Genomic DNA, 24,235 nt, shown 5'->3' with positions numbered 1-24,235 from the left:
GCCTCCCCAGGGTCTCATGATCAAAATTCAGCCGCTTGGCAACTGACTCATATTTATAACAGTTACAGTGTCCAGGGGTCATGTGATCCCTCTTTTGTGACCTTCTGACAAGCAAAGTCAATGGAGAACCAGAGTGTTATGATTCAGGGTCAGCCTGTGGGTTCGGCAGTTGGGTCGGACGACTCAGAGGAGGAGGGGGGTGTTGAAGAGCTTGCTGAGGGGGTTGGAGAGCTTGCTGATGAGAGCCCTCAGCCAGGCCCCTCCCACCTGGTCACGACGGAGACCCAGCTGTGTGAGCCTGACAGCGTGGATGAAGATGACCCACAGCTGGCCCTGTTCAAGGACGCCCGACGCAGGAGGCAGTCAATCAGGAGTAAACAGAGGAAGGCAATGGGGCACCTCGGAAGGAGGCAGAGAGAAGCCACGCCCTGAACTGTATAAAAGGGGAATGCGTGGGTGGGCTGGTTTGCTGAAGGCAACCACTTGAATAGTTCCTGTTTCATAGCTCCTGTTTCATGGTTGGTGTCTTGTTTTGCTCTGTTTTATGTTAATAAATTTGGCAGACTTAATTCCAGCCTCTTGCCGTTTGTAAAGGGGTTGTCCCTGCCTTTTCTGCAGGGCCGGTAGCAGGCTGGTACAGAACAGATTCACTTAATAACTGTGTTACTAACCTGAAGAACTGCAGCGATTCACTTAACAACTGCGGCAGGAAAAGTCGTAAAATGGGGCAAAATTCACTTCAACTCTCATTTAACAACAAAAAGTTTGGGCTCCATTGTGGCCGTAAGTCAAGATCTATCTATAACGTGGTTTGCCTGATTGTGTCTTAAAGTCACAGAGGTGAATCGGAAAAGCAGTCTTTTTTGTTCCACCTGGGTGGGCAGCACAGAGGGATACAACTCTCCAGGCAGGACTTTGCTACCCCTACCTGGATATACTTCCATCCATGTGCAAAACATGGGGGCCTCAATCATCCTTATTGAGAACAGTGGTGGCACAGTGGTTATAATGCAGTATTGCAGGCTAACTCTGCCAACTGCCAACAGTTCGATTCTCACCGGCTCAAGGTTGACTCAGCCTTCCATCCTTCCAAGGCAGTAAAATGAGGACCCAGATTGTTGGGGGCTAATATGTTGACTCTGTAAACCACTTAGAGAGCGCTGTAAAGCACTGCAAAGCGGTATATAAGTGCTATTGCTATTGCTTGTTATACCTAACAACCTAGCCCTTTCTCAAAGTCACCCAGAAATCTGAACCTCACAAACACTGGGTAAAATTTCTGTTTCTTCACGAAATGAACTATTCTTGCAACCAACTTGATATAAGAACACTAAGATCCCAGAATCAGATGTATTAGAAAGAGGAAGAGGAATGGCTTTTTAAAAATGTAATGTAGGTTTGAAATCCATAAATATAAGACCTAGCCCTAGAGAGGAAGGGAAATAACTTGCTGTCAAAGTAAAAAAAAATATCTCCATGCTTCTAGAAGATGGAATCCTGTAAAGCAGAGGTCCCCAAACTTTTGGGCACTAGGGACCGTTTCGGTGGAGAGAGCTTTTTCCATGGACTGGAGGGATGCGTGGTTTTGTGCGTTGCCTGCATCCCATGGATGGTCCTTTGCTTGTTTGTGTGGACCGGTTGCTGGCATGCTGCAGCCCAGTACTGGTCCACAGACCGGGGGTTGGGGACCCCTGTTGTAAAGTACAAAAGATTATGACCACTCATATGCAGAAAGATCATTTACCTAATATTGTTTCAATGGTGAGAAGCAAATGGTTTTAAGGCAATTTGTGGTGGTGGAAGTGATTCATTTCACATGGGGTACTTGATGGGACCAGCATACAGATAGAGTTCTTCCTCTGCTCCTCCTCTACCATCAAAACTACAGGTAGTCCTCGACTTATGACCACAATGGAGACCAAAATTTCCATTGTTAAGTGAGACATTTGTTAAGTGACATTTGATCCCATTTTTTGACCTTTCTTGCCACAGTCGTTACGTGAATCACTGCGGTTGTTAAGTTAGTAAGGGTTTCCCCATTGACTTTGCTTGTCAGAAGGTCACAAAAGGGGATCGCATGACCCCCGGGACACTACAATGGTCATAAATATGAGTCAGCTGACAAGCGGCTGAATTTTGATCATGAGACCACGGGGAGGCTGCAACAGTCAGTGCCACTGAAACTTCGGTCACTAAATGAACTGTTGTGAGTCGAGGATTACCTGTATAACTAAAACCTCTTTTATGCTATTGTACAGAGATGAAGTACTGACAATCTTGGCTGACAATCTTGATCTTTGTCATTGAGGGAACCCAGGATTCATAACACAGCACAGTATGAAGAATGTATCTTCCAGATACTATGAGACTCTAGTTCCCATGGTTCCTGAGCAATGGCCATGTGAGCTGGTTCTGATGAGACCTGTAGTCCAACAACTTCTGGACAGTCTCAATTTCCTGAACCTACAATGTGGGGGAAACCAAGAAAGTTACATTCTCTCCATGGCCCTTAGTCTTCTCTATCTTTCTTGTGCTACTTCAGGTATACAAAAGCCTGAGAGGCACAAGTAACTTTTAATCTTAAGTGTAGCCTTTCCAAATTACTGTACTGTGCTTCATTCTACTTGTCACAAAAGAAAATACACACAATAGAATAGCGATCATATCATCTTAATTTTAATTATTAGTATGACTTAAAATTAGGGCTACTGTACCAAATTTAATCTGCAAAACTCCAGCTGACCACTAGATGCCAGCAAAGAGACGCAAAAGCTCCAGCCTTTTGCCTGTCATCTAGTGTTCTAGTCCAGGGGTAGGCAACCTTGGCTCTTTTATGACTCATGGACTTCAACTCCCAGAATTCCTGAGCCAGCCAGGAATTCTGGGAATTGAAGTCCAGGAGTCATAAAAGAGCCAAGGTTGCCTACCCCTGGTCTAGGCAGTCTCTGAGAATCGGGCACAAATGAAGGGGAATAATCTAAATGTTGCCATCCAAACCATGGCAGTTCTAATATAACCAACTGTGTGCTGCATTCTGCCTTTGTCTCCTATACTGTACCTAACAACACGACCTGCAGCACACCTTTCAAACGGGGCCCTGCCTGTCCGAGTAAACTCCTGGCAAACCAGTCCCCCTTTTTCCAACCTTAACATCTCCTGAGAGGAGAAAGAGACCAAATGCCATCCACCCCGGCAGTCCCAAATCGGTTCTAGGTCTTCAAATGCTTGGCGACCGAGCCTAAACTGAGAGAAAAGGAGGCCGATTAAAATTCTGGGCAGGCACTACAGCCGGGACAAACCAGCTGTCCCCTCCCGCCATTATGAAGGTGACGTCATGCTTGGCGGGGTGGGGGAAGGGAGACTCCCAATCCTCCTCCTCCTTCTCAGCCGCTTCCTCCTCCTCCTCCTCCTCCTTTCTCACTGCAGGGGCCGGTCTTGGCTAGATCCGGCAAGCGGTAGGCCCGGTCCACCCCCGCAGCTGCAGCACGGAGGCGGGGGAGGGAGATTCTGCCGTGCTATCCCCGCCTAGGCGAGGGAAGAAAGGACAGGCGATCGGATCCGCGCCTGCTTGTGTGGTTCCCCTACCCCTCCCTGGTGGCTCCTCCATCTCTCCGCAAAGCCCCCTCCTTTCCCTCCTCGCCGTAATCCCCCCTCCCTCCCCGAGACGGCTTCGCCGCCTCACCTGACTACAAAAGGCCGGCTCCCCTTTCCACTCCCATTCTGCAGTGTTTACCGTGACCCGGAGGTGTCATTCCAATCCGAGCATCTTTGAATCCGCGCTAGAACAATCCAGTCGAATTCAAACGGTAGCTGGCAGAGCTGACGTGAGATAGATAGATAGATAGATAGATAGATAGATAGATAGATAGATAGATAGATAGATAGATAGATAGATAGATAGATAGATAGATAGATAGATAGATAGATAGATAGATAGATAGATAGATGGCTTTTTTGTCATAGAACGCTCAGAACGGAGTTCCGGCACCTTTTTTGGATGGAACCTTGTAGGATAGGCAAGGCGGGTTGTATGACATGTGTGAGTTCCGGCACCTTTTTCTTATACAAAAAAAGCACTGGATAGATAGATAGATAGATGATAGATAGATAGATAGATAGATAGATAGATAGATAGATAGATAGATAGATAGATAGATATAGATGATAGATAGATATAGATGATAGATAGATAGATAGATAGATAGATAGATAGATAGATAGATAGATAGATAGATGAGAGAGAGAGAGAGAGAGAGCGCTTTAGAAACTTGGTTGGTTTTATACACTCAGTGAGGCGCTGGCGTGGGGGAACATTGTGCGTGGGGAAGCCTCTTAAAAGCTCTTAGTATGCGAGTTACATGCCGTTCTTTTCGATTCTGTGTGCATTTACATGGGATCCACTGCCGACAAAGCCTACAGGGCTATAGTAAGTCCCTGGAATTCTAAGGGACTTCCATTAACTTGCCTGCGGGATTAATTGCAACAATTCTGCGTCTGCACCAGCCACTGGTGGATGCGCTGCGTTATATAACGGGCACACGCAGCCTTTCGGAGGGAACAAGGCCCACGACAGCAGTGCGTTCAAATACATCCGCTTAAGCACTGGAGAGGCGTTATTATGTGGTCCCCTACAATTGGATTCAAAGTCTGATGAAAACTTAATAATTCAAGTCCTAACCGAGGACCTAAGAATTATTAAGGTAAAGCGACACCATTATTATTATTACTACTACTATTATATACACAACAGTGTGAAATCGCAGCTGCCAGTTCTTTAGCTGGCGTTGGCCTTCATACCCATCGAGTTCCTCCCAAGAGCCTAGGACGTCGTGATGTATCGGCGTATTATGATTATTAGCTACAAGTCCTGAAACATAATTCAGACAAATGAACTTGTTTGCATCTTGGGAGCAAGGCGCTCAGATTCCAGCCGCTGGGCTGGAGCTCCACCAGCACCTGCGGGACAAGGACGCTGGACGCCGCGTTGAGCGAGAAGGTGCGCCCCCTGCAGGTCTGGCTGAAGTCTTGCTTGACTCCTGGGCATGAAGAAGGTGGCACCGCGCTGGGGAAGATGGCAGGCGGGCTGGCCACGCTTGGCCAAGGGGGCAAGCAGCCGGTTGCCGTTGCTTGACTCGCCACGGCCCGCTCAGAGAAGCCATTCACCCTGGAGGCTAGGAAGGCGGGGGGTGGGGGGGGAGAAGGCGGGGAGAATGGCTTTTCCTCCGATGAATGGTGGAGGAGAAAGAGCAGGCTAAATCCAGTCCGCGATGTCTATAAATGGCGTTTCTCTCTTCCAAGGTGCACATTAAGAAAAAAAGAAAAAGAAAAAAGAAATCACTCAGTGTCATTCCCCCACGTCAGGGCTGGCTGTAGGCGTGAGGCTATACTTCCTCCGCCCCCTCCTAATGGAGTGAACCATTCCCTGCTCTTCCTTCCCTCTCTCTCCCTCTTTCTGTTTCTGCCCCTCTTTTCTCTTTCTCTCTCTCTCTTGCTTCCTCTTCAGCCTTCCCTCCAGTTTGGTGTGTGCAAAAAAAGTCTCAGGGCTGCTCGGAACTTGTTGGCAATGCCTGGCGTACAGAAGCCCCCCATATTTTCCCAAGTCCCACTTTAAGAAAAGAGAAGAAAGAAAGAAAGAAAGAAAGAAAGAAAGAAAGAAAGAAAGAAAGAAAGAAAGAAAGAAAGAAAGACGATCTGCAGTCGCAAATGGTTGTACTAAATATAGGATGGGACTTAAGTTGAACGGCAGATACATTTCTCTGTTCCTTGCTGTGCAGCTAGGTAAGTGGATTCATGGTGAACATAGCGAGGGTTTTTTAAAGTGTCTTCCTTCTCTCTCTTTTTTATCTATCTATCTATCTATCTATCTATCTATCTGTCTGTCTGTCTGTCTGTCTGTCTGTCTGTCTGTCTATCTATCTATCATCTATCATCTATCTATCTATTTCTTTTCTTTTCTTTTCTTTTTTCTCCTTCTTGTTCTTCTTGTGCCAAACAAATCCCCCCACACTAACCCGTAATATGTACATTAACAAGGCTCAATAATGTGAGAGTTTTTGTTATACAGTTATATGATATAATGTGCTGAGAGCATTTTTGGCCGCTTTTTATCTATATTTGCCTGTTTATTCGAGGTACCATAGGTGTGTATGTTCTCTCTCATCTCTCCTCTTCCCCCCCCCGCCCCACATTTCTTAACGGGATTGTTTTACCTTGCTGCTCCCCCCCAACCCCTCGTGCCAGTGTGAGTGTGTGTGTGTGTGTGTGTGTGTGTGTGTAAGATTGCATCACGGCGGAACAAATTCATCCTATTTGTCCGAAGCTAATTTCTCTCACCTCTCTCCCTCCGAGCTATGAGAAAGAGAGGGCGCATATAATGTATATCGGATTATTTCGGACGTTGCTTTGCGAACAAAAGGAGCACAAATGGTGCCAGTTCAAAGTTCCCGTCCCAGGTGTGGGTGTTCTGTCCAAGGATGTTGGAGATGCATTTTTGTGCTGTGTTAAAAACGTGGAGGGGAAGGAAGATCGAAGGGAAGAAATCAAAAGGGAATTCAGATATCTTCCTCGCCGCTGTCGTGAAAAGTCTTGCTCGAAAATAGACATTTCGGCGGGAATTCTATTAGGAGTAGGTTTTGCGCGCTCGCTCGCTCGCTCTGTGTGTGTGTGTGTGTGTGTGTCTGTGTTAAAACGAGCGCGCTTCTCTCTAGATTAGCGAAGGAGAGCTTAAGGTATTCCTGATTTCGTCTCTGAAACCCTCGCTTCGGCCGCAAGCTTTGCAGTTGTAGAGGCGCTTGGAAGTTAGGGCCACTTTCACATCTGCACCGAGCCTTGTTTAGAGGAGATGCGCGTTGTGAGGCGGGGGGGGGGGGTGGTGATCGGCAAAAAAAAAAAAAAGCCGCTGCGGTTGGCAGCTTAACAGAAAAGCATGCCCTTCCACGTTTTGTCAAGGATGCTTGATTTAAAGGACTGCAAAGCACAAACACGTCCGTCCGCACGCACTCCTTTAGAATATATTTCGCTCCCCTACCTCCTCCTCCCCGGAGTTTTCCCGTCCCAAATCTTGTGGTCTCGGGTTTATTTCTCTCGGCGGCTGTTCCCTATGCCGACAATCTCTGCAGCGTTTCGGAAACAGAAGCGTGGGGAGAAGAGAGAGATGCGAGACCCTTTCTTGTAGACGTTTCGCGCTTTCGAAAAAGAATTAATAAAATAATGGCCGGGAAACGGGTTGACTTTTCTGGTGGCAATAATAAAAGGGAACCGGGCAAAGAACAGAAGGCATTTTGCAGTTCCACCCCAAATCTTGCTGGGTGTTTAATTGTTAAAGCTTTAGAATCGGCCCTTCTTTTTCCTCTTTCCGCAGCTTCGCCCGGCGGTGTTTTTAACTGTTGGAATTCCATTTCTGTAGAAGAAATTGGCGCGTTTCTATCCCGGGAAATAGGCGTTGCTGTCTCCCTTTCCTACCTCTGGGCTGGGAAAGATGCGGTAGTGTCACGAGCCACCCTCCAAAGGGAAGGGGTTCGTTTGTTCTTTTATCGTTTGCCTGCAAGTATCCTCCCCGCGTAAGGTTTTGGAAAGGCTCGACCTGGAGGCGCACAAAATGTAAGGAAAACAGGCAGAGGAGGGCGACTTGATTTGTGCAATGCGCGTGCGCTACGGCGCCTTACTCTCTTTTCATTTTGTTGTATTGTTACTTCCAGCCTTTATGGAAGTGTTGAATAATAAACTTTCCCTGCTGCGCATTTTATTTTTACCCACCTGGATGCGGTTTATTCTAGCCTCGTAGCAAAATGACCGTCCGGCAGAGTTGCTTTCGGGGAAAACACACACACACACACACACACACACAAAAGAGGGGTTTTTGGCCTGGATTCCCTTGTACCGGGGTGTCTGGAATAATTCCCGAATGGATGACCTTTCCGAGAAAACAAGGTTGTTAAAAGCAAAGGGAGGAAAGAGAAGAAGAGGGACTGCGGCTGTGAAAACACGCAGCGGAGCACCGCCAAGGCTAGATACCCACACACATCCATCCACCTCGCTTTCCTCAGTTACCAGGGTTTAATGCCTCCATAAAAAGAGAGAGAGAGAGAGAGAAGAAGAATCGAATCCCGCATTGGGGCAGACGCGTGTTTGCGGTGGTGACCGAGGCTTTGTTGGTGTCTTCTTTTACAGTGCAAGTGGGCCGCGTGTTTATCAAAAAAGCAAAAGCAAAAACAAAAAAAAACCCTTTCTGACAGCTGTTACTGAAATCCCTGGTGAGATTTTTCCCACCCACCCCCAAACCAAAATGTGTCCGTTTCAGGCACGACTGAATTTGGAATCTCCAAGGATGTAACCCCTTTCTGTCCAGGCGACGGCAACCTCAACTCAGCCAGCTGAACAGGTGGGAATAGAGAGATTCAGGTCCCTAGCCCTTCCCCCCTGATATCCAGCGCTGTCCTTTGTATCCATCTGTAAGTGGGAAGGTGGGGAGAAGACACAATCCAGAGTCCTCGGGAAGGAGCTCTTTGCCCAGGCCTCAGGGAGGGAAGGAAGGAAGGAAGGAAGGAAGGAAGGAAGGAAGGAAGGAAGGAAGGAAGGAAGGAAGGAAGGAAGGAAGGAAGGGTGGGTTTATTCTTGGATTGGTCTCTTGTGAATGTTACTGGCTGTAGGTTCGGTATGGCAGCCAACGTCTGCAGTCTAACAGTGTTTTGAGATGTGGGGGAGTGAGTTCAAAAAAAAGAGGGAGGTGGTTACTAAATTGGGTTAACGATATAATCCGGTGGGGACGAGAGAAGTTCTAGCAGTGCTGAGCTTTGGTAATAACGAGGCTATATTTTACTTATCCGCTTTAAATACGTGCACGCACAAGCACACACCGTATTCCGAAAGGATTAGTGCGAAAATCTCTAGGGTGGAAAAATCCCTTCTCCAGATTGCAAATTCCCATTCTTCGCCTGCCTTCCCGGGTCTGGAAGGGGCTTTCAGATTGCTGCAGAAGGCTGAAGCATATGGACGTGAATAGCTAATGGTTTGCTCAGGATCGAGTCAGCCATCGCTCTTAAACAAAAAAGTCACTAATTCCTTTTCATTTGCTGCAGGATTGATAGGGATAAATATGCCCGTATGTTGCTCTGTAGCCATTCCATTCAACTGCTCTCACAAAAGCAGAGACATTGGGCTGGATTGATGTTTGTGCATGCATAGTTTTCAGCAATGTAATCAAGTTACCAATATAGAGCAACAAGGACCAAACTACCTCTCATTCACACATGCACATCCCACCGGGAGAGACCTTTTTTAAAAAAAAAAAACCACCGGTGCATTTCAGAATCCCTTGCGATCAAATCTGATTTTGCAACCAAGTTCCATGGGTTGAAGATAATAATATACTGTTTCCAGTCTAGTGCCCTTCAGATACACAGGACTCCTAGCATTCTGGGTGAGCATGAGTGGTGTAGTCAAACAGATCTGAAGAATGCCAGGTGGGAAGGACTACCCTAATCTTTGGGGGAGGGATCTTACATGCTAACAAAATCATGCCGGCGAACAAGAGCTTGGCTTTGATTCGGGCTGCACCCGAGAAAGGAGGGCACATTCTCACTCTCTCAGAAAAAGGATGCCCTCGTTTCAGCTTCCCTGAAGATCTTGCAATGAGAGTTCAAGGCTCCTTGTGAGAGGCAGAAGATGAATAGCGGGGAATTAGCACCAATGATGTGTGTGGTGGGTAGGGACAACAGAACAGACAAGGCTGGATTGGTAGAGAAACTCAACAAAAGGCGAATGGTGCAGAGAGTAAATGAGAGGGAGACCCCAAAGGATATGTTTGTCTCTACTTGAATGAGAGAATCAGGAAAACGGTGGAGGAGTGACCAGAAAACAAGGACTGAGCATGCATCCAATATGTCAGTCACTGTTTATATTCCTTTATATTTACAATCCACTTATAAGTATTGTTTGCATAAGAGCACTTCGTATTACATGTGCTACCTCACTTCTGTAAACAGATGGAAACAGGGGGAGGGGGAGATGTACATGTTTCTACCAAACTACTCATGGAGCAACATGGAGGGAGCACGGAAGGTAGGCAGGAGAGTTGATTGCATGATTAAAAATTAAGCATCGAAGATTAATACTTCAACATCTGTCTACATTTGTCTACTTCCAGATATGTTCATCATCCTCTACAGACAAATGTATATACACTTCCTGGTTTTGAAATTATCTTAGTAACGTTCCCTCTGCTCTTCTCAAGAGACACTTTTAGCAATCTCAACAATGTGGCTGGCTTTAAAGTTCATTCCAGCCATTTGTCTCTGTTCAGAAATCAATACAGCTCTTTGCTAATGTTAATGTAATATTATTCAGAAAATAAAGTGCTAGGAACACCTTTTTTCAAAATAATTCAAAATGAATTCTAAGATACATAACGGTCAGATAACCCAAAATAATTGTTGTTGCTGCTGCTGTTGAAAATGATAGCTTTATGTATTAAGCTACTTGTGGGTCACTTAAGGAAGAGCTAAATACAGATTTTGATCTAGCCCTGTTTCAGATCTATTGTCTTTGATTTCAAACGCAGCTTATCCAATTTCATGTAAAAGGGGGGGGTGGTTTTAGATGAAGAGACTTACTAGAAGAGCAGATCCTGCTCCTATTGTAGCTTTGGGGTAGCTGTGTGAAGCTGAAAGGAAGGTGCACTTAATCCTGGAGTTTTCTGGAATCAAACTAGGGGTGGGTATAGCATGCTGCTATCTTGTTGGGAGCTGTCCATCTGATATGGTGCTGATCTGTTCTCCAGCATACCTGGTGCAGGCAGTCAAAGAAGCAAGCAAGTGTGATGCAGTCTTTAAGGGCTTCTCGGATTGTGTGGTCAAGATGGGCCAAAACATTGCCAACTATCCGCAAGACCTGGATGACAAGAAAAATCTGGAAACAATCTGCCGGTAGGTTCCATTATGCTCTTACAGTTGTTTCTGGTTTGTGTAATGTGTGGCTTATCTATATGATTGCTCTACAATGATTATTGTAAAAATTTTATACTTATATAATTATATTTTTCTTTTCTTTGTAAGTCATTTGCAGTTGTAGTTGTAGTTAGGTACAAGAAAAAGGGAGGTAGTTAGCTTGCTAAATCAGTTGTTTCATATAGATTTATACACTTAACCGTCAGGAGACAGGGTTTCTTGTCCATTCTTGCCCATCAAGAATAACCATAATAAGCAAACAAATCTGTTTGATGTAATCTTGCCATTGTTTGACACTACCCACCCAAGCTAAGCACAGATTAATGGAAATAAAATCTGCCAGATTTCAGGGGAATTTATTTTCAAATACACATTATTTCCTGGGCAGTTCACTTCCTGTTAAAGACAATAAAATTAAAGATATTTTAACAGATTTAATTACAATTAACTGGGCCCCAAATTATCAGGGATTTCTGCTGCAGTAATTCTTTTCTCCATTTCATTTTTTCCACAACATTTAAAAAAAAAACATAGCCAGCTGTATACTATTGATGACCAGGTGCTTACTTCTACCAAAACACGGATGCTTGAGACAAAGCACTTAACAGCCCCTGGATTGGCTGACTCTATTTTCTTGATAGGTTTTCTGCCTACTTTGCCCATAAGTTGATGCTATATAAGTTAACCTCTTTCCAAATAATTTTTGGAATGGAGTAGGAAAGAATATTTACCCAGAATTAGTGAAAGAATGCTTCTTAAATACCAACTGTCTTTTTGTTTAGCAACATAGTAATATAATAGTAACATGTTTTATTCTATTTCTAGATGCTTTTTTCTGGGCAGTGTACTCTAATTTGACATATATTATTAACCAAAGTAGTTATGCTGATGTTTTCCTTCCATATTAAAGAGTTATTATAATACAGGATGTGGATTCCAATGCAGGTTTTTCCTTCCTCCCACACTTCTTTCAAGACATCATAATGGCTATTTAAAAATGCAGCCATAAATTATTTTGTCTTATGGTGGTGCGTTATGATGCAATTCTGAAAACCACAAGCCACTTTCAAGCTCTTTTATCTCTGGTGAAGCTGTTAAGATGGTCCGTTTCCCTAAGGAAATGGGAGAAGCCACCTTTTGTGTCCCATCTAAAGTCAGACACTGACTCATGGAGTAATGAGCAGAACTGTCGCTTGTGCTTTGCAGATTTCGAAGGTTGCAGTTCTAAATTTGGAAACAGGCTAGCCTGAAATAATCCGATTCAATCCTGTATAATTAACTCAATCCAATATTTAAATGGAAACTCAGTATGCTGCCAGATCTTCCTCATGTGTTTTGGGAAGTCATTCCATCCAATTTCAACTGGACTTATTTCTGGCACATCCTGTACTGACCTTGGAGCATACTGCAAATAATCGAATGGAATTTACTTCCAGCACTAAGACTTCAATCTTAAAAGAGATTTAATGGGAATTAAATGCAACTGATTGGATTCATTGAATCTTACCTCTGAGCATATTATGTATGCGGGTGGTTGTTGTTTTTTTTTAAGACAGTTGCTCAAGTCTCTTTGGTTTGCGAGCGTCACATTAGTAATGAACATTGACTTGCTTGGAAATCAATTATGTTGGGTGCACTGGAGCAATTTTCTAGATAAAGAGATTGGGAAAATTGCGTGTTGACCGAATTGCATCCCGATTTCAGTGAGTTGTATCTGAAGAGGGGGAGGGCGAAAGACCCGCTTAAGCTTTACTGTGGAATCGGCTGCTGAAAAATCTTCCCCGCGCCTCCACGTCCCACCCATTTTCATGGAAGCCAAACCTATTTCAATCTCGGTATTTAGAAGCAAGTTACATTAAACGGCAATATCTTGCTGCGGAAGGGCGGCGTTGACATGCTAAATCGAAAGGGTTGGCATTCTCCTTTCCCAGCCCCTGGGGGAAGAAGAAGAAGAAGAAGAAGAAGAAGAAGAAGAAGAAGAAGAAGAAGAAGAAGAAGAAGAAGAAGAAGAAGAAGAAGAAGAAGAAGAAGAAGAAGAAGAAGAAGAAGAAGAAGAAGAAGAAGAAGAAAAGAAAAAAGAAAAAAAAGCTCAGAAATGCATCTCCTTCCGCCGTTTTCCTCGCTTGCGAAAGAGACATCACGCTCTGGGCAGCAAAGCAACACGGCCTGATGGTTGAGGAAGGCTGCGAACGAGGGGAGGAGGAGAGGAAGAAAGTGTGAGGGAGGAAGACTCGCGGAAGCCTTACTAGAGGCCAGCAAACCACCCCCTAACCCAGGGGGTCTTCAAACTTGGCCCTTTTATGACTTGTGGACTTCAACTCCCAGAATTCCTCAGCCAGCCGTGCCTGGCTGAGAAATTCTGGGAGCTGAAGTCCACAAGTCATGAAAGGGCCAAGTTTGAAGACCCCTGCCCTAACCGTAGTCCTAACCAGTGGCGTAGCATGGGTTGTCAGCACCCGGGGCAAGGCAAGTAATTTGCGTCCCCTAACCCGTGGATTTTAACACTCGAGTTTCTTCCACTAGATTAGTTAAAGAAACCCTTAACCCCTAAGCACATGTATTGTTTGTTATGAAAATACTGATGTAATTAAAGTAAAATGCATCTAATGCGCCCCCCCCAGATGTTGCGGCCGGTGTGGCCGGCCCCCCTTGCACCCCGCACGTTACGCCACTGGTCCTAACACACCAAGCAGACAAAGGAGGTCCGATTTACCCCTTCCTCGCGAGGTTAGAAAACTCCGCCACATTCCCTAGAGCAGTGTTTCCCAACCTTAGGAACTTGAAGATGCCTGGACTTCAACTCCCAGAATTCCCCAGCCAGCATAGCTGGCTGGGGAATTCTGGGAGTTGAAGTCCAGGCATCTTCAAGTTCCTAAGGTTGGGAAACGCTGCCCTAGAGGAAGAAATGTCTGCTTGGGATTCTGCTGCAATTACCGCAGGAGAGCCACCAGCCACGCAAGGCAGGCTCAGGCTGGGGGGGGGGGGGGGGCGGGGGCGGAACGGAAGCCTTGCCCTATATTCCACAATTAGAACAAGGCGCATTCCGCCAGGCCGCCCCTCCCCCTCCCCGGTTCCCTTCGGAGATCTCTTTTTTCTCTCTCTCTCTCTTTTGCGCGCGCCCGCGCGCAGCGAAAACCAGCTCAAGGAAGATTTCAGTTTGCCTTCGGGAGACGCAATTCCGGGCAGAAGATACACCCAGGAGCGACGCCCTTTTCAGCCTTCTCGCCGTCTGCGGGCCTCATTCTTTATTATTACCAGGGGTCTTCAAGCTTGGCCCTTTTATGACTTGTGGACTTCAGCTCCTCTCAGCCTGGCTGAGGAATTCTGGGAGCCAGCAAACCACCCCCTAACCCAGGGGTCTTCAAACTTGGCCCTTTTATGACTTGTGGACTTCAACTGGCTGAGGAATTCTGGGAGTTGAAGTCCACCAAGTCATAAATTATAAATTAAATTAAATTAAATTAAATTAAATTAATTAATAAATAAATAAATAATAAAAGGGCCAAGTTTGAAGACCCCTGTTTATTACAAACGGCGAGCAGCGCTGGACACTCCGCCAAACAGTTCCGAGGGCTGGTAAACGACGAGCTGTGCTGCAGCCCCCCCGCCGCGAGTCTTACTGCAAGCCACAATCGAGACCACGTGTCTCTGGTGACAAAGGGGCGGGGTGTAATTATTCCTGTTATTAACATAATGTAGTATTAGCGTGAGTTTCGTTACTGTTTGGAAGAGGGGGAAAGAGAACAAAACGGCTGTTGCAGATACGATTGCACGCTGGGCAGCGCGCGTCCTGTTAGTGTTAATATGGTGTTGCTGTCACAGTGTTTATTAGTGAATTCTTGGAATTGCTTAGGAGTCTGGAACTGATTCGTGGTCAGCCTGGGAATTGCAAAATTGAATAGCAGTCCGTGGAAAGAGCTTCCGTTATCCACAGGGATGCACCAATGAGCTCGGAAGACCTCAGACAACCTCCTACGTTTGAAGATCAGGAGAGCATTCTGCACGTGCTCAAGGACACAATTGCAATCTTGTTAACATAATGCTGGTCCTTTCATTAGAGCGAAGGGTTCACTTTAGGCAGTGGGTATGGGAAATGAGGGGAAGGCAAGTCATAAAAGGCGGAAATAGTGAGAACCACCAGCTTTTCCCAGCATTAAGGGTTTAGTTAGCCAATTCATTTGGATTCTCTTTGCAGAATAGGTACAGGTTCAGACACCCAAATAATTGGAAGCTTCCCAGATATCACTTTTAGAACTTGAAAGCATATTTCAGGACTAATTCGTGGTGATCTCAAACTCAGACTCATGAACTGATTTGCATATAAGATGCTCTGCTGTTCACATGCCTTGCAAAGTCTACATTTTGCTTTTGTACACAAGAGACATCCATCAGTTAAAACAGATGACATCTTTCACAACAACATTCAGTGAGACATAAAATTTAATAGTCCTAAAAGAAATGCGACAGCCTGGTTAAATTCTCATAACCAATGCATCATCAAGGGAACTAAAATGAAGGCCCTAAAATGATAGTTTTCTGCAGCAGCAGGCCAGCTTAGAAGCAGCCAAAGATATTCCACACCAAATTACAGGCAGAAGAGTAGAGCTTCCAGTCCCTGCAGCTGTTTCATTTGGCAGCTTCTTGATCCTAAAGACCCACACTTGGAAGTCAATCTCTCTGGCTTAACACTGGCTTCCAACTAAGTGTACTTAGGCTCACTATTCAAATGGCATGTTCCATTAAAATGGAAGAAACTACCATAGTGCAGTTGAGTGAAGAAATAACCAAGAGAGGCAGGATAGATAGCACCACTATACATGCCTCCAAACAGCTGGGGAAGAAATGATGAACTGAAGATGGCTCTGCTAAAAGTGAAGCCAAGAACTATAGTGAAATGAAGAACCAGCAATTAAACTGGCTCTTCGTAATTCCTCTCTGAACAAGGAGAGAACTTCAGATTGCCCACAAGTGCTCTGTACAGTTATTTCTCATGAGATTGCATGATAGTGATCTCTAGCTGGTTTAAAGCTCTGGGTAATGAGGGAACAATTTTTTTATTTTTTTATTATTATTTTTTTGCTTGAACTATGGTCAGCTCAGTCAAAAGGACACTGGGTTCACTACTTTTCTAATCATTTCCAGAAATTGCTTGTTAACTACCTTTCACCTTTTAGGAACCTTTGGAGTGATACGTTTTACAGCATCTGGTGACTTTTTTTCCATTTTTAGCAAAAGAAGTTTGAAATGCAAATGTACAGGTGTTAAACATTTTTTTTCTTGGAATAAACAAAAGAGAGATTAGATCTTTGATTTTGGAAAGTTATAAATGGACTAAGGTTCCTGATGGATTTTAAATGCAATTTTGGAATTAACAATAATCCTTTTCATGAGAAAATGCTTTTGCTTTGAATTCTCTTTTTTAAAAAATGATAGAATGAGACTTGGAAGGTTGGACACTAGAAGGAACTAAACCAGAAGGAACTAAAATTTACAATTTTTAGAAGAACAATTAAATTTGACTTACAAATATATAATGGAACAAAATATTTTAACATTGGACATATCAAAGGACATTTATGAACAATGGACCCAGAAATTATTTTTAAAATGATTTGCTTCTATAGAAAGACTGTGTTTAAAAGATGTTATGGAAGAAAATCAAGTTCTACTGAATAAGACTGATCTGAAAGTGGATTTAAAAATGAGACACTACAGGAATGAAAAGATGCAACACTGGACATACAAATGAAACTGGATGTCTTAATAATTAAAAGGGATATACAAATAACAAACCAAAAGACTGACCCGGAAAACATTCCTATATTGGATTTACAAAAGAAGCTTGTTAAAGCTTTGAAGAATTGTGTGATAAGGAACAAAGTAATCAAGTTCTAGGACATTAGTTAAAATAACTAAAGGTTGTTAAAAGTAAAAAGAAGGAATAAGCAGTTGGTTTATTTGATCAAGGTTAAAATAGGTATGTTATATCTTAACTCTTAATGGATTTTGCTGATCGGGACTGAATGAGCTGTAAGAATTTGTTTACCTTTAAGCAATGGGATGTCTTCTTGAGATCATTTGTGTTTTAGGAGAAGATGATAACTTAGTAAAGTTGGTTACACTTGTGATGAAGAGAGAAGTCATTTATTTATTTATTTTCTATAGTCTTATTTTTTTCCTTTTCTCTTCTGGACTTTCTATTTTTCTTTTTATTATTTTTAAAGTTTGTATTGGTTTTTATTTCTTTAATTGCAAGTCTTAGTAAAATTACTATTAAAAAAAAGAAACAGCTGCAGTGAACAACTAGATAATCCAATCATTTTTGATAATTGCCCTTGGTGACCAAGGTACATGGATTTGTTTAGCCTTGCTTAGATTCTTACAAATACGTCTAAGTGAGCCTTTTTAATATATTTCTTAACAGTAGATATATAATGACATTATATATTAAATAGCAGAATGTTTCCAAATACTGCCTTTACTCCCGACTGTTTTCAAAAAATTGACTTCCATTTTCCATGTTTGCTGTGCAACCAGCTAGACAAGTGAACTGAAAGTTTAGGACAGTCTATAACTATTACTTTTAACAGGATTGTGTCTTATTGTGGATGTGCCACCTGAATGGCTTTACCTGATTTAGTGTCATTCCACCTCACCTAATTTTGTTTTAATATGCCCTTACAATTTTGTTGTAGGAACTACTTTAGGATGGCACTGTTTTTCACTTTAGAAGAAACCCCCTGTTATTTATTCATATGCATGTTTGAAAGGATTGCATATATTTGTATCATTTTTCCTCTGAAAGTGTTTGAGAGAGCTGTTCATTTGAGGTGGGGGGGAAACCTATTTTTGTGACCTTTTTAAAATCTGTATACTTCCCCCCCCCACCTGCCCCCATCTGATGCACTCCTTTCATTTTTCCCAGGTTTTTTTTCCGACAAGGAATTGTTTGAGAAATCTGGTGCATTTGGTGCAATTTGCATCAACATACAGATTATTTTTTTTAAGATGCTAGCCTTTAATTAAGCAAATTTCTACTTTCAAGCTTTAATTACAGGTAGTCCTTGACTTACAACCATTCACTTAGTGGTAGTGACTGTTTGAAGTTATAACAGCAGTGGAAAAAATGACATGATCTTTTGTCACACTTAATTACCATTATGACACCCCCCACGGTCATGTGATCAAAATTAAGATCTTTGGCTACTGGTTCATATTAATGACTGTTGCTGCGTCCCAAGATCATATGATCACCTTTTGCGACTTTCTGACAAGCAAAGTCAATGGGGTAGGCAGATTTACCTAACAACTGTGGTACTAACTGAACAACTGAGGCAAGAAAAGGTCATAGGTAAAGGTAAAGGTCACTTAACAAGTGTCTTCCTTAGCAAAGGAAATTTTGGGTTCAATTCAATTGTGGTAAGTTGAGGGTGATCTGTATATTCCAAAGTCCATTTAAATACCTTTCCTCTTTAAAAATGTACTTTAAAGTTCACAGATTCTCCTTGGAACTGGCAGCCTTTATTTATAATTTTATTATGTTTCTAATCTAATTGATAAGGTAATTTTCTGCACAAATTAAAAAAACCTAAATCAATAAAGATTAAACCAATAGGAAGCAGCAACACAACTGCATTAGGAAAATAAATATACGAAAGTCATTATGTAGGCATGTCAGATGATAAATTGAACCATCCAAGCAGGGGCATCCAACCTTGGCAACTTTTAAGATTTGTGAACTTCAGCTTCCAGAATTCCCCAGCCAGCTGAAGTCCACAAACCCTTAAAGTTGCCAAGATTGGACAATCCTGCAACGAAATCTAAAATATGTGAAAAGCAAATTAAATTTTCGAGCCAGAGTTCAGCTCTTAAGCACCTGTTCTCAGGATCAAGTGATAGCATCAAAATCTGTAGAGTAGTAAAAAAAAAATTATATCTTCAAATATTTACCCTCTTTCCTTTAAGAAAAGTTAGAGGTTTCCTAAATCTTCACAATGGCAGAGTTTGCATACATTTTCCCATGATTTTCTTAAGTAGAGTTTAATCAGTAGGCATAATTTTTCTAGTTTGCCCAACAAACTGATCCCTGTCCACATAGACACAGGTGGGTTTTGTACAACATCCTCCATAAAATGTGGCTCACTCATTTGTGGTTTCGTGTATCATGGAAACTGATCAGATAAAATATTTTGAAGCTATTTAATCTGAAATATGTTGTCTATAATAAGGAAGCGACTTTAATGTTTGAGTGTGGGTTTGAACCTGATCTCTGCAGTTTCCCTAACCATTACCTGGCCTTGAGGTATAATTGAGACATCCTTAGTGTCAGATTCTTAAGGGTCCCTGTCACTAGTTCCATTAGCTCAGAGTGTATCAAAGACATTAAATAAAAGGTGTATTTGAATGCACTCAGAGTGCATTTCTCTTAAAGCTAAGGGATCAAAACTCTTCCCCACTCCACTCAGTTTTCATCACTGCTCAGGGAAAAAATATTACTACAACATAAGCTGCACATTTCTAAGCACTTCCAGTTTTGTTTTAATTTAGCAGTGGGGGGGGAAACAGGTTGGGCCACGTGCCAAGTTATTTTCTATCACTGTGTTCAATCACAGCTTGGCATCCTGGGATGAAGTCATCCATTGCCCCCTGGGGAGGGTCAAAAGAGGCAAGTTGGATAATGGGACCTCTGCACTTGTTGCTTTAGCAGTTTCAGGAGGGTTCCTCCAAGGCATCCCCATGGCATCCAGCAAAACCATTCAGCAATGCCTTAAACCAGAACTTCATTTTCTAAGCCAATATATTTACCGAATCCACATAAAAGGATCTGTCTGGAAATGGAGTGATAGCAGCTACTTGACTCTTGATCTGAACAAGAAAGTTAGAAATTTTGGGGGGGAAAAAAAAGCTGTTGACATGTAGGGTAGCCTTTCCCTAGACGTTTTAGGATTCCCACCAAATTACCATATCGCACTCATCTTATTATTTATTTATTTATTTATTTGGTTTATATACCGCCCTACTCCCAAAGGACCCAGGGCGGTTTACAAGACAAAATTTAAAAACAATACAATATAAAATTAAAATTAAATTAAATTACGTCTAGCCGCAAAAATTAAAATCACAATTTAAAAACATTAAACCCCTCAGTCCAGACCAGATAGCTCAAAGAGCCAGGTTTTTAGGTCCTGGCGAAATGAACGAAGGTCGAAGGTCGGGGGCAGTCTGGAGTTCTGTTGGCAGTTGATTCCATAGGGCAGGCGCACCCACAGAGAACGCCCTCCCCCTGGGGATCGCCCATTGGCAATCCTTGACCGTCGGTACCCTGAGGAGGCCCTCCCTGTGGGAGCGCGCAGGACGATGGGAAATTGACGCTGGCAGCAGGTGCTCCCTTAGATAATCTGGGCCCATGCCATTTAGGGCTTTATAGGTCATCACCAGCACCTTGAATCTCACCCAGAGGGTAACTGGAAGCCAATGCAGCTCGCGGAGAAGAGGTGTTACATGGGAGTATCGGGAGACTCCCATCACAACTCATGCGGCTGCATTCTGCACCAGCTGAAGCCTCCGAGTGGTCCTCAGGGGCAGCCCCATGTAGAGAGCATTGCAGTAGTCTAGCCGGGAGGTCACGAGCGCATGGGTGACTGTGCGTAGGGCATCTCGGTCCAGATAGGGCCGTAACTGGCACACTAGGCGAACCTGGGCAAAAGCCCCCCTGGCCACGGCTCCTATATGATCTTCCAAACTGAGCCGTGAATCCAGGAGGACGCCCAAGTTGCGGGCCCTATCAACAGGGGGTAACACCTCACCCCCCATAGTTAACGATGGAAAAGATTGGTTAGTCTTTGGTTCGGGGTGGAAAGAAAAAGCTGGGTATCATCAGCATACTGATGATACCCCACCCCAAAACCACGAATGAGCTCACCCAGCAGCTTCATATAGATGTTGAACAAGAGGGGAGAGAGGACCGACCCCTGAGGAACTCCACAAACGAGAGGCCTCGGGACGGACCTCTGCCCTCCCATCAACACCGAGAGCGGCCCAGGAGGTAGGAGGAGAACCACTGTAAAACAGTGCCCCCCACTCCCAACCCTCTACCTAGCATGCTAAGCCATAACATGGTTTGTTTTTGGCACAGTTTGGTGTGCTAATCTAGTCACTTTCATGTATTAAATAACTAGGTTATATGTGACTACAGAGTAGAATTTACTGGAATAGGTGACCCATTGCTTGACATAGGGTCTGGGTTCACGTATCTTGTAGGCCAACATGTTGGCTTAGCACAGCTTTGATGAATTCAAGTATTATAGTTTATTAAATAAACTATGGTTATAACAAACCATGGTTTAGTACAATAAATGAATTCAGTCATCAATATACACTTTTGTGCATTCCTAATAGGGCTGCAAACCATTTAGGTAAATGCTGATAGTTTGGGGTAGGGGTGCAGATGAGGGAAGAAATCCAGGTTCAATTCCACCCTCAGCTACTACAAGCTCATTGGGTGCCTTTTTGCCCAGTCCACCTTACTCAACCTCTCCTAAGTCACAAGGCTGTTCTCTGAAAAGTCAAAGGAGAGACTACTACTATGTTCGTCCCTTGAGCAACTAGAAGAAATGCCATACAAATGAACTGACTCATCAATTTTAGTCTTACTTAGACTGGCCTATAATTTGTCTGTTGTAAGAAAGATTATATTCTTCAATTATGCATAGATGCATCCCTAGCAGACATCTCAGAAGGGATATTCTTCATTTATGCCAGTGTAGGGAAAATTGTTTTTTTAAAAAAAAAAACATACCTTTGCAGCCTGTGATTTTTATAAACAATTATTTGATGTCCTATCCCCCATACTGAATAATTACACCATGGACCAAGCTGATGCCCTGCAGATGTATCATTCTTCATCCTCTCCAAGGAGCGTGGTTGATGGACAGGGATGAGGAGAGATGTCATCCTATAGTCCGGGAGGGTCCAGATTAGGAAAAAGTAAGATCCAATGCTGGCAAAATTTCAGGAAAACAGTGAGATGAGTCCTCAATCAAGGACAGAATTTTTTAAACCTTAGCAACTCCAAGATGAATGTACTTCAACTCTCAGCAATGTTTCGACTCCCAGCAATGCCAGCTAGGAAATTCTGGGAATTGAAATCCACCATATCTTGGGGTTGGCAAGGCTGAGAAACACTGGTCTGGAGCATTGGCTAACTTCTGGAGTGGGAGTGGGGAGTTGTATTGCTGTTAGCTGCAAAGTCGTGTCCGACCCATCGCAACCCCATGGACAATGTTCCTCCAGGCCTTCCTGTCCTCTACCATCTTCTGGAGTCCATTTAAGCTCATGCCTACTGCTTCAGTGACTCCATCCAGCCACCTCATTCTCTGTCGTCCCCTTCTTCTCTTGCCCTCAACCTTTCCCAGCATTAGGCTCTTCTCCAGTGAGTCCTTCCTTCTCATTAGGTGGCCAAAGTATTTGAGTTTCAACTTCTGGCCTTCTAAAGATCCGTCAGGGTTGATCTCCTCTAGGACTGACCGGTTTGATCGCCTTGCAGTCCAAGGGACTCGCAGGAGTCTTCTCCAGCACCATAGTTCAAAGGCCTCAATTGTTTGGCGCTCAGCCTTTCTTATGGTCCAGCTTTCATTGCAACTGGGAAGGCCATAGCCTTCAAAGAGAACTCCCAGGGCAAGGCATCTCTGCCACACACTCTGGTCCTTCCCTCCCTAGTTTGTCCCTTCCTGCAGGGAGGGCAAAGGTTCCTTTTGCTACTGGAGGTGTCTCCAGGCAAGGGGTAGTCAGTCTCTCCATCGATTTTTCAGAGAACAGCCTTGTGGCTTAGGAGAGGTTGAGTAAGGTGGACTGGCCAAAAAGGCACCCAAAGAGCTTCTTCTAGTAGCTGAGGGTGGAACTGAACCTGGATTTCTTCCCTCATCTGCACCCCTGCCCCAAACTATCAGCATTTACTGACATGGTTGGCCGACCTATTAGGCAATGCACAAAAGTGTACATTGCTGGCTGAATTCATTTGTTGTAAGCAGTGGTGGGATTCAAATAGGTGAACAACCAGTTCTCTGTGTGGAAGTTCCATTCTGGGTCTGGGCAACAAAAAGTTAGCTACTGGTTCTGCCAAACTGGTGCCAACCGGCTGAATCCCACCACTGATTGTAAGGGGGATGAAAGGATGGGAGGGGGGGAGAGACTTTGTCAGCATTTCCCACCAACTCTTCTCTTGTGTCTTTTCCTCCTTGTTCAGATACTGGGATGACTTCCACTCCTGCACCCTCACAGCCCTCACGGATTGTCAGGAAGGGCTGACAGACGTCTGGGAAAAACTGAAAGAGAAATCCAAAAAGCTCGACTACGAAGGCAACCTATTTGTCCTCTGCGGCAAAACCAACCGAGCAGCCTCGTCCCTCGTAGCCTCGGCCTCCCCGGTGCTGTTGGTGGCTCTTTCCGCCGCGCTGGCGACTTGCATCTCCATGTAGAAGGCCCTTCACGTCAACAGCACGCGGTCCACACGACACAGAATCCCCACCACCACCTTCAGCCCACCACCCTTCCCTCCGCCGCCCGCCGTTTCTCTCTTTCTGCAGGAAGTGGATTTACAAGAGGAAACGTCTCTGCCCCTTGGCTTGGGGCGGAGGGGGGGGAAAGCTTCCCCTCCCCCAAAATAATGGGGGGCGGGGAAACGGCGTTGTGAAGTCTCCGCGATGCTGGTGATCCCAACATCCATCTTGGGGAAGGACTTGAGGGGTGGGGGAAGAGAGAGAAACGGAAGCCATCACGACCAACTCGGTCTCTGCTCGCTCGCTTTCTCTCTTTCTCTTTCTCTTTTCTCTCTCTCTCTCTCTCTCGTCTCCTCTCATTTCTTTTTTGCGTTCAGATGATTTGCCAAATGGTCCCCAACGGTGAGCAAGCAAAACAGCCAAACTCGGACCTCAGCTTTAGTCCCTCTCTTCAGATTAAGGTCAACTCAAGCCCTCTTTTTCGTGTGTGCGGGTGTGTGTGTGTGTGTGTGTGTGCGGGTGTGGGTGGGTGGGTGCGTGCGTGGGTGCACCAAGAATCTCAGGAACGGCTTCCAGCCACCACCGATTACTAATAAAGAGTTAATAGGTAATAATAATAATAATAATAAAAATAATAATAATAATAATAGTAACGATAGTAATAAAATAATGCTACGAATAACACTACTCACGGCAACGAAAGGGGAGCTCAGTTCTTGCCCTCCTGGGGGGGGGGGAAGGTAAAGCCTCTCTTTGGCAGGTTGAATTGAGCGAGGAAGCTGGAGGGGGGGGGAG

At 44.2% G+C, this 24,235-nt stretch overlaps 2 protein-coding genes across 2 annotated transcripts in view; both read left to right on the top strand.

The window, feature by feature from the left end:
• The window catches only part of F13A1 (coagulation factor XIII A chain), a 564,207-nt gene that overhangs the window by 158,869 nt on the left and 381,103 nt on the right, over window positions 1–24,235 (top strand). The gene's annotated exons all lie outside the window — the stretch shown is intronic.
• NRN1 (neuritin 1) lies at window positions 5,443–23,475 on the top strand. The gene is made up of 3 exons (XM_083358607.1): window positions 5,443–5,778; window positions 10,778–10,922; window positions 23,188–23,475. Exons 1-3 carry the CDS (start codon window positions 5,724–5,726, stop codon window positions 23,417–23,419), a joined length of 432 nt encoding a protein of 143 aa, XP_083214733.1. The 5' UTR covers window positions 5,443–5,723; the 3' UTR covers window positions 23,420–23,475.

The sequence above is a fragment of the Vipera ursinii genome, assembly GCF_947247035.1.
Source record: "Vipera ursinii genome assembly, chromosome: 3".
Taxonomy (NCBI): domain Eukaryota; kingdom Metazoa; phylum Chordata; class Lepidosauria; order Squamata; family Viperidae; genus Vipera; species Vipera ursinii.
Note: the sequence above shows the minus strand (reverse complement) of the source record. Positions and strands in the feature narration are given on the sequence as shown.

Excerpts from the sequence above, each read along its gene's own strand:
- NRN1 (XM_083358607.1), top strand. The coding sequence starts at position 5,724 with ATGGGACTTAAGTTGAACGGCAGATACATTTCTCTGTTCCTTGCTGTG. Across the intron at positions 5,779-10,777 it reads GTTCCTTGCTGTGCAGCTAG|CATACCTGGTGCAGGCAGTC; the intron begins GTAAGTGGATTC and ends TCTGTTCTCCAG. Across the intron at positions 10,923-23,187 it reads AATCTGGAAACAATCTGCCG|ATACTGGGATGACTTCCACT; the intron begins GTAGGTTCCATT and ends CTCCTTGTTCAG.